This window comes from Haliotis rufescens, unplaced genomic scaffold (assembly GCF_023055435.1).
Source record: "Haliotis rufescens isolate VD_foot unplaced genomic scaffold, xgHalRufe1.0.p SCAF_17, whole genome shotgun sequence".
In the NCBI taxonomy this organism is placed as follows: domain Eukaryota; kingdom Metazoa; phylum Mollusca; class Gastropoda; order Lepetellida; family Haliotidae; genus Haliotis; species Haliotis rufescens.
This window is the reverse complement of record NW_025963857.1, coordinates 14,317,820-14,332,860: the sequence shown is the minus strand read 5'-3', so window position 1 is coordinate 14,332,860 and position 15,041 is coordinate 14,317,820. Positions and strand designations below refer to the sequence as shown.

The 15,041-nt window shown below is 46.7% G+C and overlaps 1 protein-coding gene across 2 annotated transcripts in view; it reads right to left on the bottom strand.

The window, feature by feature from the left end:
* Window positions 1-11,972, bottom strand: part of LOC124140857 (D-aspartate oxidase-like) — a 29,163-nt gene extending 17,191 nt beyond the window's left edge. The window contains exons 1-2 of one of the 2 annotated variants that reach the window (XM_046508658.2): window positions 11,879-11,972; window positions 8,616-8,860 (exon numbers count right to left, since the gene is read on the bottom strand). In XM_046508658.2, the coding sequence (XP_046364614.2) occupies window positions 8,616-8,800 (185 nt within the window). In that variant the 5' untranslated portion in view covers window positions 8,801-8,860; window positions 11,879-11,972. Of the gene's footprint in view, window positions 1-8,615; window positions 8,861-11,489; window positions 11,606-11,878 lie in introns of those variants that run through there. The other variant, XM_046508659.2, reaches the window with a different exon arrangement.
* Window positions 11,973-15,041: the final 3,069 nt, after the last annotated feature.

The following is a 15,041-nucleotide window of genomic DNA, read 5'->3' as shown; positions in this document are numbered from 1 at the left end:
CTGCGGGTGTTGCAGGTTTCAAAAAGGATGTCCCCATCGTTTCGGTGTCTGTTGTCGCTGTTGCAGTGGTTGCTGTGACTGCTGTGGTGGTGGTGGTGGGGACTGGCGCTGTGGTGGTGGTGGTGGTGGGTGTTGTTGCTGCTGCTGCGGTGGGGACAACAACTGCTGTGGGTTTGCTCGTCTTTTTCTTCTGGATCTTCTTTATCGTCTTCTTCGATGTTCCTTTCTGGGGTTCAGTCAGCTTCCTCATCTTTGAACGTATCTGGTCGCACATCAGGTTGTCGCCCTTCGCACGTAACTTGGCGTACGCGTCGTCGGTCTTCATCTTTAAACACAACAAGTCGTACACTTCACCCCACAGTTCAGCAGTCATTTCACCGCTCCCATTTCCACTGCTTCCTTGGCCACTCATGTCGCTTCGTGTCTTGTCATTCAACCGTTTCGACATGTTGTTCGACATGATGTTGTCCGGATGTTCTGTTCGTTGTTGTTGTTGTTGTTTCTTTCCAAGTCTTCACGGAGGTGCGTCAACACTTGATGGTACTCTCTCCAAACACGTGTTTCTTCCAGATAAAACGCCAACAACCAACACAACGTGAGGAACATCAATCAGAGGGACGATGTTGTTGCTCGGTCCGTTCAGTGAAAAGTGATGACCGGAGAGCGTCGGTCGTATTAAAAGCCACGGAGGTCCTGCTTTCTGATTGGTCCGTTCCGGTGTCGGGTCTGAGTCTCAATTTTTTCCAAACTGGACCGACCCTTGTGTTTCTTTTCCATAGGGTTAGGCTTGTAGCGTGAGAGAGAAAGCACAACCTCGGTTCGACCAATCAGAGCCCACCATGGTCCGAGCGTGGCCTCTGATTGGTCGACAACCCAGGCTTCGGATTGGTCAGATTTCGATCCGTTTTTTTCTGTAGGGGTCCATGTCGATTCGGTTTCGATCCGCTGTCATGAAAAAATTATAGAAAGTCGTCTCTGTACCCAAAGGGGAGCGTATCTACAGGCAGCCCTGTGGTGTCGTCGTAGACGAGACGTCGCTTGTTGTACACGGTACGATAGTCTTTTCGGGAGGGTCGGGTCACAATTGCGTTTTCGTGCCCAGGTCCTTTTCGAATGATTTGATGAGGGTAATCCAAACTGATTTTCTCCCCCTCTTTCCCAGGCCCTTGTCCCAGTATCAGTCCTTTCATGGTGTCAAAGTTGAGATGGTGTTGGTTTCGGTAATTCAAAGTGAACCCTCGCACTTTGCAGGTCGTGCGCGTTCCATTGGGTCTGGGGTTCATTAACTCGTAGCCATAGTTTTTGGGACCTCCCGACACAAACGTCTTGATGGTGTTTCCATCCAGTTCATCCGTAAACTCACCCAACGAATGGCCCAGCTCTGGATTCGCGTCGTGGGGTCGATGAATGTAAATGACGCTGTCCGTGTCAAAATACAAGACCCTGCGACCCACCAGGGCAAGGGTCTCGTACAGCTTGAGACGTGCTTGGGCGGTGACCCAAGCGGCGATGGCGACGTTGAAATGAGAATGAGGGGTTTGGTATTCTTTCCGATGGGTATAGGTCACTTTCACCATGTGTTCGTTGACCACGGCCACATCCTCGATGGTATTGCGGTCATCCCTCCACAAGGCAAAGTACTGTACAGGTTCGCTGATATAGACGTTCTGACTGTAGTCTTCCCGTTGTCCAAACTTGCCCCAGAGCGAATTCAGTTGCATCTTGGCAATCGTGCGACGTCCTGGATTTTTTTCGATGCGATCCTTGTCCAACGCAATGCCTTCTTTGTCGTAGATTTCCTGGATGTATGCGTCGTGATCCGTACATCACTCGGGGTATCCGCTGGCTTCGAGCTTCTCCTTGAAATGCCGATCGATGTAAGTGTCAAAGAGTCCCACTTGCTGGGTGTCGGGGTCATGCTGTGCAAAAGTGTCAAAATGCCAAACGTCGTAGATCTGAAGCACCCGGTAGTCATACTTCTTCACGGCTTCCTGGAGTTCTACGGTGGCGTACGTCCCCACCTATGACCTCTCTTCGTCCGTGTGCTGGCAGGGGGAGTCTGACCGGGCATCGGCACACGTACGGCACAAAGGACAGAGCAGTTTGCCACCCGATCTGTAAGGCAGTAGCGGATGGTAGAGTCGTTTCGGGGGTAGGACACGGCATTGGATCAGGCCTTTCAGTTCAAACAACGTGTCCACAGGGGGTTGATGGAGAAGGGTCGGGTGTCCCGTGGGAAACGCTCCGGTCTTACAAATGTAGGGGTAAAGGGAACAAATATCAATGTACTTGATGGTTTCACCTTCTTGGGCTTCGTAGCATAATCACGTCGCATTGGTGCGTCCTCCATAGAAGGCATCACGAGGGTTGAGCGGCCCGGGGACGTGGATACAGCGGGGTCCCTGCAAGAAAGCACGCAGAGCTGAGTCCTCCCGTTGCATTTTCGTAAACTCGTGCTCCCACAGGGTGACGATCCGTTTCACCTCAGGGTGTTGACTCAGCAGACTTAAGCGGTAGCGGGTGTCGGTGTAACGGGCTCCCTACGACGTGCCCAGGACGGGATGCGGTTCTCCACGTTGGGTCTTGTGACAGCCCAGGAATTCGTAGACGGTGCCTGTCGCTGGATCGTAGCCATCCACGCTGTACCGATGGTGGCCCTCTCCACACGTGAACTCTTGTTCACCTCCATTCCTGGCGTGCTGGAGGTGCAGATGGGGGTCCGTTTCCATCAGATAGTGGAGCCAGTGCATACAGGCCTGGGAATAGTTTCTCTTGGGTTGGTAGCCTTGAGGTGGAAGAATGGCGATGGTATTGGGTTTCAGGTCGTGTTTTCGAAAGGATTTCATGGTGAAGGCAGCAGCTGTCATCACTTCCACAAAGGGATCCATGCCAACCGAGTGGATGGCGTTCTGTCGGAAGTCGGCGCATCCCCGTCTCAAAATGTCCACATCGCTCTGGCAGTAAGCTAAAAGTTCTCCTTGTAAGTCGAACAAAGCTCCTTCTTGCACTTTTTGAGTATGCCACTGGAGGAAGGCGGTGCATTCCGCGGGAGACATGCCATCGGGATCGTATGTGACGGCTGGTGGATAGGGACCTCTATGCTGGTTGAGTCCCGTATTGAAAAAGTGCGGAAAGTACCCTTTCTTCATTTCTTTCAGCCCAAAGCTCTTGGGAAAGGCTTTCAGGGGGTAAGGGATGAAATTTAAGCTGTCTTCGAAACACAGCCGTCCCAGGGTCATCTGCAAAATGTGTTGGCCATGTCGAATCTTGGTGGGGAGTGTCACCAGGAGGGGGGACAGACCCTTCAGGATTAAGTGTAAATCATACGATCGTGCATTGTGGGCCATCACATAAATGCGATCCTCCTTCGCGACTGTATGGCAAGTGGTGTTCTTGTTCTTTGGCTTCTTTGTTTTCTCCACTTCCATGGCCTCTTCCCCCTCCCCCTCTTCCGTCTTATGCTGGGGTGATGCATGTTGTTGACGTTTGGAAGCGTACTTTCTTGAGGGGGTGTCATCCCGTTTTCTTTTTTTCCCCAGGCGGTCTGTTGTCCCCTTGCGTGTGCTACCCTCCTCTTCCTCTGGGTGGGGCTTCTTCCTGGGTTTTTCAGCCAACGTGGTCAACCAGACACACACATCATGTCGCGTGGTGGGGCCTCGAAACACGATCTCACGGCTGGGACCATATCCTTCTTCTCTCCATGGACAGTGTTCGCACAAGTCCTTGCTGACTTCACTGATGCACCGTCCACATCCCAGTTGCACCACGCACAAATTTGGAATGTGTTCCCCCGTGTCTTGCATGCATTCAAAATCGTAGAAGGCGTATCGGACATTGTCTCGTACGTGATGTTGTTCCTCTTCCCCCTCCTCCTCCTCCGCTTCCTCTCCCTCCCCCTCCTTCCCCTCACCCTCCTCCTCGTTTTCTTCACGGAGAGACGTCATGTAACAGCGATGGTCTGGGGTCATGGGTTCTCGGCACACCAAGCAGGGATGGTCTTCGTCGAAGCACTCGTGGTGAACCATGGGGGTCTCCAAGACGCGGACCAGATGAAAACAGGTCGGGCACCTGTGAATCGATTGGCAGGCGCTGGGTTTTCCTTGACGGTGACTGGAGATGTCGAGTGTAACACGATGGATTGGGGAACCAACGTTGACATGTCAAGCAAGGGATCCCGTGCTCTACCTGGGGCTTGCAATAGGTAGAGTGGAGGCAGCGGTGACAGCGGTATTCCTTGGTGCAGGGGTGTTTTTCGGGATGCTCGTAACGGTGGTCGCAGCGTTCGCAGTAATGGTTAGAGCCATAAAAAGCGGGCATGGACGTGATGACATCGTAGTGCTGATCATGATGATAGAGATGCAACACGGTGGCGTGGGGTGGAGCCTCATCACACTTGTACAACAGTCTCTGGTCCACCTCTTGACTGTAGACTTTCAGTTGATAATTCAGGGGGACCAAGGCGCGTCCCACGCGTGCGAGATCGTTCAGGCCCTGACAGGGGCCTTCAGGCAGGCCAAGGCGTCGAAACAAGTCCCGTGCCCGTATGCCTTGAACGTCGACGCGATCCGTTCTCGTCAGTCTCACTCGCTCGGTTTTCCATTCTTGGGTCAGAGGGTGAGGCTTCTGGGCATAATGCTGTGCCACCACCAGGGCCCGTGCCAAACAGGATTGATCTTGGCATCGATGTTCAGGGCTTTGTTGGACTGTTGGACTTTTTCCACGGCATGCAAAATATCGAGCCCATGGAGATCTTCAAAGCGACGAAAGGGGATCCGTATGGGAGTGTTCAAAGCGGGATGATCGATACCTAGACCAATACGGTCTCCCTTCTGGCCTGACATCTGTTCATAAAAGTCATCGATGACCCTGTCAAATAAAACTGGCAGTTCCATGGGAACGCGTTCCGGTGGTACGGTGTCCAAGTAGTCTGGGTTGAAAGTCAAACGATAGGTATGGTTAGAGGTTCTTAATCGTCTGGAGCGGATGATGTCTTGCCTCTCCAAACGATAGGGCGTACTTGGGTTGCTCGTCATGATAGCGATGCGTATCTGATGAACGTCTGTACTCTAAGAGGGACTGAACGTCTGATGGGTGGACAACCCTTCCCCAAAACAGGATCGAAATCGGACCAATCCGAAGCCTGGGTTGTCGACCAATCAGGAGACAGCACCGACCAATCAGAAGACAGCACCCGAGCCGAGTTGTGCTTTCTCTCCCATGGTAAAATCCATTTCCTATGGAAAAGAAACACAGGGGTCGGGTCGTTTTGAGAAACCGAGGTGCGGACCAGGCCCCGGAACGAACCAATCCGTGCGTTGCGTTTTGGACCAACCAGGAAGCAGCCATTTTCGATCCGGTTCTGCTCCTATAAAACAAGAGTGAATTCGAGTGGGTCAGTGTATTTGACATAAAATGATCAAGAATGGCTGAAACAAAGAAGAGTGGTACGGCGACGCGTGGCGAAAATGGGGTGATGGATAGTACAGATACTCGTGGATGTTGGGGTAAGAGTCATGCCGAGGATGCGATGTCACTGCTCAGTCAAACGCCATCGTACTATTATCTACGCTTTGAAAGAAGGCTCGCTTCGTTTGAGCCGTGGCCAACGCAAATGTATCAGACTGCTGAAGAGATGGCCCATGCGGGGTTTGTCTACACTCAGATGGCCGATGGTGTGTGCTGTTTCCAATGTGGGTTGCGGCTGAGACAATGGGCACCCCACGACGATCCTTGGGGGGGCACATCACAAGTGGTCCCCAGACTGCGATTACCTCAAGCTCACCGGCCTGTTGAAACACCAGAAACAGAGGTACACGAATGACGTAGCGCAGCCGGCTGCCTAGGAGGACGTTTCCCGTGTCCTGCGTTCCCGTTCAAGTTCCCGTTCAAGTTCCCGTTTGTCTACTGCTGTTGTTGTTGTGGTTGGTTCAGTCTGTTTCCGCTTCCTGTTTCCAACAAGCTTTTCTTTGTTGGACCCACAAGTGGTGCCACGGTGGGCACCCCGATGACATACCCAGATGACTACAAGTACCGCTTCGACGATCCTTGTCTTGTCATGAAGCTTGGACATGATCCTTCTTCTTGGGCAGCAGCAGCATAAAAGTTTTTCTTCCCCAAAACGGCCCTTTTCAGGGCCACCCATCTCACCCAAAAGACAACTTTCCTCCTTTGCTTTGCCAACCCAAACAACAACAACAATCCAAAACAAAGAACCCACACCCTCCCCTAGACCTCTTGGAGGCACACGTCTAAAAATACAATCCATAGATATAGATCAATAGATCAATAGAGACACGTAGTACACCACGTCAAACATCACGTGTGCATGAAAACACGTGTCACAGTACGTCTGTCGACTTACACGGATGTCAACACCTCGGTATCCTTCAATAATAATAATAATAATATTAATAATAATAATTTGAAAACACACACACATGACACAACGTTTGCATGACAACACACAAAGTACAGGACGTTCACATCGCGACACGAAGTCCATGACGTGTGCAAACGTCACTCAGGTGTATCGATCTTTCTCTATTCATCTCCATACGACATCCATGGTTGTAGTCACACACACACACACACACACACACACACACACACACACACACACACACACACACACACACACACACACACACACACACACACACACACACACACATACAGGACACCACGTTTTGCTTGACAACACGCTATTCTATGCATCAACGTCAACGTCTGTTTGAAGACATCCACACTCACACTCACACACACATGACATGACACTCCGATTGGCATGGGGGGTGACACAACGTACATCGCGTAGGCATTCCCACGTTCACGTCTACCTATGAAGGTCCACCTTTCCTTTAGCATTCAGACGACCGTCTACCTAAAACAATACCAAGGCTACCCAAGGAAAAAAAAACCGCATCGAAATCGGACCAATCGGAAGCCTGGGTTGTCGACCAATCAGAGGCGGCGCTCTACCAGGCGGGGCTCTGATTGGCCGAACCGGGGTTGTGCTTTCTCTCCCATGTTAAAATTCATTTCCTATGGAAAAGAAACACAGGGGTCGGTCCGTTTTGGAAAACCGAGGTGCGGGCAAGGCCCCGGAACGAACCAATCGGAGCTGCGGCCTGGCGAACCAACCGGGAGGCAGGGTGTCAGTGCCTCTCCTATAAAACAAGAGTGGATTCGAGTGGGTCAGTGTCACTTGTAAAATTGATTCGAAAAATCAAGAATGGCTGAAAACTGGGATCTGGAGCTCGCCTCAGTGGTGCACCCTTTGCCACTGTGCAAAGGGTGTCGCTCGGAGTTGGAAAAGAAAGAAGAAGTACCGCCATTGCCATCGCTACCTCCATGGCAATGCGGTACATGCCAAGGGTGCTTACCTGTGTACGCCCTTGGCACAAGGGCATGGGATGGTACTTTCGAGTGCGTGTACTGTAAGACCATCCTCAAGGACACCTACGTGCGGCGGTTAACGCACACCAGTAGGTGTCCTGTGAGGAGACAGATGAAAGTCCACCCGTGCCTTTGTACCGTGGGATGCACAACCATGTGAGCATCAAAACGGCCCTTTTCAGGGCCACCCATCTCTCCCGAAAGACAGCTTTTCCTCCTTTGCTTTGACGACCCTCCAACCCATACCCCCCAACCACACCGTGAACCCACCCCTCCTCCTCCTCCTCCTCCTCCCCTCCCTCCCTCCCTCCCCTCCCTCCCCTTCCCTTCCCTTCACCACCACCACCACCACCGCCTTTTCTATTTCTATTTTTAGAACCACACCACAACAACAACCCTGTCGATCTTGTTCACCTTGTACGTGCGCTTCTTCGGGTTTTTCCCCATCCCTCCTCCCCGGAAACGGAGGCGACGTCCTCTTGGAGGCGCACGCCACCGGACACGGAGGCGACGCCATCTTGAAGGCGCACGCCACCGGACACGGATGCGACGCCATCTTGAAGGCGCGCGCCACCGGACACGGATGCGACGCCATCTTGGATGCGCGCGCCACCGGACACGGATGCGACGCCATCTTGGATGCGCACGCATGTCCCATCATGCCCCGCGCGCATGCGCAGATCACGTGACCGGATGTGACGTCACAGAGGTCACGTGATCCTCTCGACTAATCAGAAGCCAGGAGCGGTACTGGTGTCCTGTCCACAACTACTTACGTGTAAAATTTACTTTGAAATTGTGTAATGACACTCTGAATTCACATAATGCCCTAACAAGTGATTTATCATCTTACATCTTATATACTTCTCTTGTTCTATAGCAGACTTGATATCCTTGTAATGGCTGAGGAAACGTGAAGAAGATATACTATCTACTAGATGTGTTAGTGTCTGAGTGGACAGTGAAATTCACTGACTAAGTTAGTTCAATTTCTATGAATAAAAGTCATTTCACTCAATCACTCAAGAGTATAGCAAGAGTGCATATCTTTCAAAGAACAAAGGTTTGTTGAAAAGGAAGATGACGAATTTTCTCGATTCTTTATGGGGCTTATTAAAAGGTTGACGAGATAGCTTTAAGACTTGTAGGAAACAAAATTAGGTGTTGTCAGACAATTAAGTGACTGTCGTGTGTCTGACTTCTCTGTTGTGTTATCTTACCTCTGTAGTGCCTCATCGACCCCCGGAGCCCAGGGAACTATCCAAGCCGCGGCACCGACACTGGTCGTGTCTTGGTTGAATTTGTCTGCTACTATGTCCACGCGACTTCCCGGCATGCATTCCTGGATGTTAATAGCGGTAGAGAGACCAACCACTCCTGCACCAATGACGGCAACCCGAGCCATTCCGTCCGAGGGTAATCCTGGTTGGGTATACTAACGACCGCCTTGTCTGTCGCCCAGACCCTGGGGATTGAATTGAAAAAGAGTCTAACTCAAGTCTAGAATGATTTAGCAAGTCCATATATCCTCATAGGGATTGTTCTGGGTACCATTTGGATTTTATTTGGTATACTTTGTATATATATATTTTAAAGATAACTTTAGTTCTGGGACTAAATGTTAGTCTGACAACCTCGCATAGCAAGAAACTAAAATTACATTTACCGTGTACGACGACAGAGAGACCTAGAAAACCCAACTGTTGGTAATACCCTTGAAGATTCGGGATAGAAAAGGTCTTCAGCAGCCCATGCTTGTCGTAAAAGGCGACTATGCTTGTCGTAAGAGGCGACTAACGGGATCAGGTGGCCAGGCTCGCTGACTTGTTGATGCATGTCATCGATCCTAATTGCGTGGATCGATGCTCATGATGTCAATCACTGGATTGTCTGGTCCAGACTCGATTATTTGCAGACCGCCGGCATATTGCTCAGTGCGGCGTTAAACAACAAACAAACAACCAAAATGTTGCGTAAGGACCGAGGATAAACAAGGTAAGCGCCCATGCCCTACTTTAACTTCAAGATAATTTATGCAGTGACATGTATTCAGCCGGATGTATTTTTAAGCAAGGGTGACTTAATAACACTTGCAGCCCAGGTACAAACATACCAGTATCATTTATCAGTTTATACAATTTCTACTCTCGGGTCTAGACATAGACATGTTTGCCATGCGATAGGAATACACAACCATGGTCGTCACGATGCCTCCGTTACACCTGACGAAAAGTAATGATTTCCCAAAACAAACAAGATAGACAAACTTATAAAATGATATCATATTGTTGTTAATTGGGTTTAACGCCGCTTAACGTGGGAGGAAATCCCCAAGTAATGCAAATCTCAGACGTTTATCACTTTGGTGAAACCTACGAGGACGGGTATGGTGTTGACAAACCTTGGGACATTATCGGATTGCACCGGTATTCGAAGCCACTGTCGCGACTCACACAATACATAACAGACGAGTTAAGTTTTGGTTTATTTTCAAATATATTCCTCAAATATATTCCTTGTTTTGTCAAAGTCTGAAAATAGTGATGTATTTTAAGTTAAAGAAGGTAGTGTTGTGTTCAAGTAAAAAGAACATACTTGCAAAAAGTCAAAGGGTTTGTTTGAATTTTCGAAGTCTCAGAAATGAAATAAGTTTAATAATGTCAAAGCATTTATGCCCACTCAGCGTCAAAGACAACCGAAGAACTTGATGTAAAGACATTCTTGAAACTAGGTCAGCACAACGTCACGTTGCAAAAGTCATGACATCGTTACTAGACGTTTGGATCAGCTACTCAGTGACATTCAAGTAGTCGACAGCATCCCACCACACAGGGGAAGATAATTTTTTCCTGACTCTATGTCACCACTTCGTGTCTGCCACCACACTCAGAAATGACCCTCGGAACGCCAGTGACGTGAACTTTTCTACTGAGACAGTGCAGTCTCCGAGGGCATGCATTCGCATCTCACAGGCTCGATATCACGTTTGGATTGGGCTGAAGATCACGTCAATTGGACAGACAAGGACTGGGCTCAAGTACGTTTCACTGCATCTTTCCGGGGCAAGAGAGTTAACTAACTATAAAAGTCCAGTTTCCACCCAGTGAAGATGTTTTTCTCTGATGAATCGAGATACTGTCTCGATCGTCGTGACCGAGTTTGGCATAGACAAGGAGAAAGATTGCAGGATTCTAACATAACCGAACATGACCGCAATGCAATGAGCTCAATCATGATTAGGGGTGGGAGCAGTAGAGATGTCCTACTGCCTGGCACGATGACACGTGTGCGCTTCAAGGATGACATTCTGGATGTGTACGTGAAACCGAATGCTGTTGCAATCGGACCGGACTTCATCCTCATGGACAATAACGCATGACCTCATCTTGCCTGGGTCATTGATGCCCACTTATAGCAGGAGACCATTGTCCGCATGGAGTGGTCGGCCGGTCACCAGACCTCAACCCAATCGAACAAATGTGGGACGAGTTGCCGATCGCCCTCTCACGACGCCCTGTCCTTCAAGCAACTCTACGGGAATTTGGCATATCTCTTATGGAAGAGTGGAACAATCTTCCCTTGACAACCACCCAGACACTTATCGGGAGAATACGAGTAGAACGACGGTGCCAGACTGTGATCTCATCACGTGGATCACATGCGGCTACTGTGTGTTGTTGTTTTTTGACACTGAATTTGTTTTCGTGATCTTTTTACGTTTCAGTTCTCGTCAGATACTCTAATTTTGACGGGTGATTATTGGTCACATGTTTCTGTTGGCATCGTGTGACATATGACAACGGACTTTTGTTCATTGAACATGTCATCACACAATATTGTCATTGGCTATTTCAACTGATGCACACAATTTACCATTTAAAGTGGTGATCCTTAGCAAACTTTGAGTAGGCTAAACTGTATAGGAATTTTTCAAGGCTAAAATGGTAGTTTAGTAAATACATTATAATGAACAATGACATACTATGAAATGATACATTCACTGCTGTTCTGTTTACTTGGGTAATTTCATTCTATTAGCATTGTTGAGTTAGGTGTAGATGTTGGTTGTGACTGACGAAACAGGGTGTACCTACAGTTTCTATAGCCTTCGTCACGTCGCGCCAACATGCCTGTTCACAATCGTTCATTGGCAAATCGAGGCAAATTAAAGTCCTTTCAATTTCAAAGGACCGTGGTGACCGTAGCCATCTTTCCTTGTTTCGTCCAATAACGTGTTAATCACTGATCGTCTTATTATATGCCTCATTACATTTTGACCATTGACCTTTCCTTACCCTCACTGACCTATGACATCATGGATATATTTGCATACTAATGAGTTATTCAGCAACCATTAAGGCTCCGGCTGTGGCCGGTATTGTAGAGGTCTTTATCTATCTACTCGCAATAACAACATTATTCGAAAATAGGCTAAAGAATGTAACTACACGTAAATTTTTAACGCAAGTGTAATGAAACTTACTTCTGATGGACGTCAAAAAGACGAGTGTTGAGAGTTCAACAGTAACGACCGAGAGTTCCGCTAGTTCTTATATCCACTGATCTCTAACAACGTGACTGCCGTAAGCCCTACATGTATGCATAGCCTTATTTATGAAGACACATGTATCCATTATTCATACGGTTTTCCAGCAGCTTTGTTTTAATGAAATGTATGTTGGGTGCATATAGTCAGGTGTATATGTTATCGATTAGAATAACGGAGTGTCGCCTCTGCTCGCTATTCTGTTTTGTGTACGTCAGTACGTCAAGGGGGACTGTAGCCCACCTTTTACACATAAAATATCACAAGATAGTTATTTCATGAAACAAATCCTATTTTTCTATTACCTGAGTTCAGTAACACTCTCACATTTATGTAATAATTTATGTTGTTCACATTTTATAAGTAACTGTAGTAAATAGATGGCGCTGTCTTAATTGAAACCGGTGTCCATAGGTTACAGGGTCAATATGACGTCAAGAATGCCAACAACGTCATTATAAATGTGAGGTCTCCTTGCTTGATGTTTTACGCCGACATTAACCAGTATTCCAGTTATATGATGGGGGTTTGTAAATATTCGAGTCTCGATCAGAAAATCCAGTGATTGACATCATGAGCATCTATCTACACAATCGTTGACACTGTACTCAATTATCGGTTATATGTAAAACAATACTGTAGTATCACATTGTATCCATTTTAATGATGTTTCCCCCATTTCTGAAAAACAGTTATATTTGATTTACTTAGACAAATGTTGCGCTGCAAGTACAGTAGACTACGGTTATAACGAACTCAAAGGGACTACTAATTTTAGTTCGTTATAACCGTAATGCGTAAAAAGCATATATACAGCATAACTACAGCATATAGTCGGGACTAAAAAGTTAGTTCGTTATATCCGTTAGTTCGTTATAAGCGTGTTCGTTATAACCGTAGTTTACTGTATGGTTGATAGAATGTCAATGCTGGTCAGTGGTCGTGAACCAAGGGAGTTAATTTAGAGTCACGATGTAGTTTAAACCATGTCCTTCACCATTTCCACTACATGGACGGCGGTTCCCCAACTCATGCTGATACCGTACGACCCATGGCCGCAGTTGTGCACAACCTGGAACATAAGGAATCTTATGGATATTTTTGTGTTTCAGCAATAATTTATAAAAAAAGATACCACTTAATCTATAATTATTTGCCTGTGTTTGTGACGGGTGTCACCGTCGGGGCACCATAGGCCCACATTAGCTCGAGCACATGCTTATGATATAGTTTGAATCGTACAATGGACATTTCTTATGATCTTCCAATTAAATGGAGATTTAAATTTCTTATGATCTTGTTTTTTTTTATATTGTTTAACGCCACACTCTCCAATATTCCAGCTATATGACGGCGGTCTGTAAATAATGGAGTCTGGACCAGACAACCGAGTGATTGATGTCATGAACATCGATCCACGCAATTGGGATCGATGACATGCATCAACCAGGTCAGCGAGCCTGGCAACCCGATCCCGTTAGTCGCCTCTTACGACAAGCATAGTCGCCTTTTACGACAAGCATAGTCGCTTTTTACGACAAGCATAGTTGCCTTTTACGATAAGCATAGTCGCCGTTTACGGCAAACATGGGTTACTGAAGACCTAATCTGTACCATATATGCTTGTAGATGTGTATGTGTAGCATCTCTGATGCAGGAAGTTAATTAAAGTGGAGACACGTCTGCACCTCGAAAGTGTATTTTGGGCGATAAAAATTTATACCTGACGGCTCTCATAATGTTACTTTGGGAGAAGGAAATTTTACTTCCGGTATTTGTTCTCATTCCATTCGGAGGACCGAGGAAAACCATGTTTCGCGTTGTCCAATTGCAGCCTACGAGAACTCGGCCACTCCTGTTTTCTCTTAATATCCCTCTGTATCGATGAGGAGTTCGTGTGAGCTATATCTAAATCTTACAAGTGCTATTCTTAATGTTTTTACTGTTACATTGAATAAGTATTGCACTCTACAGAAACTGGTTGTAAAGAGGGAAAAACGTGATAGTTCATTAAATAATAATAGAAAATAATGTCAATTTTGAATATACATATCTTACAAGATGTGAGTAAAAGCATCTATGAAATGATCTGGTATATCCGTGTCCTGTTCTGTCCATGAAGAACAGAAAATGCCCAGTTTGTCTGTCCTTGTGGATCATAAAGTAATAGCATATTATAAAATAAATTGATATCTTGGTACAGGCATTCAAACTAATTACTCCAGTATTTTATCGTGTTCGCTTGTGCAAATATATGTAATAGGTATCGTCCACATTCTCCGAAACTATTAAAATAGAAATATCCCGAACCTCCGCGCCATTAAACAAAGTTGGACTCCTTTTTTATCGAAAATCTCAAAGAATGTATTATAGGATATATTTCCGAGGATTGATTATATCTAGAGGATATTCTTAGCTTTTAGAGCAGCTTCTTCAGCATGCATATTGCATTTAATAAATACCCTTGATAAAACCATTCCTTCTTTTAGCTAGTGTACCACCACGTTGACAGATAAATTCCATTGATTACAATAACATTCCAACTGATTATTTTGTAGTCCAGGTATTGTGCTCGGAACACATTACTTTATCATTGGCAAACAAAAGAAGAAATTACTGTAGAGCTTCCGGGTGAAACTGGATTCCATCAGAACAGGTTTGTTTAATTTATTGAACTAATTCATGGATAAAGAAGAACAAAATGGACTTAAAACGACCCATGTTTAACGCCAATATTTCTTTCAAAGGTGTCAGGTACAATATCGTTATTTCGTACACAAACCTATACATTCTGGTATACATCACTTTAACTTCTCTGCAAAGACGATGTTATTGAAACATTACCATAATTTATTTCTGCCAACCTCCTAAGATGATAAGGCGTTATATTGAGACCCTCTATTTAAGTAGGGTAGGCCACAAGGCGACGTGTTGAGACCCTTTATTTAAGTGAGGTACGTCACAAGGCGGTGTCAATCACTGGATTGTCTGGTCCAGACTATTATTTATAGACCACCAACCGACAAACAAAAAAAACCTTTAGTTAGGTCGGAATAGATCAGCATTCATTCCAACGGGTGCCTCAAAGCCAAGAATCGCT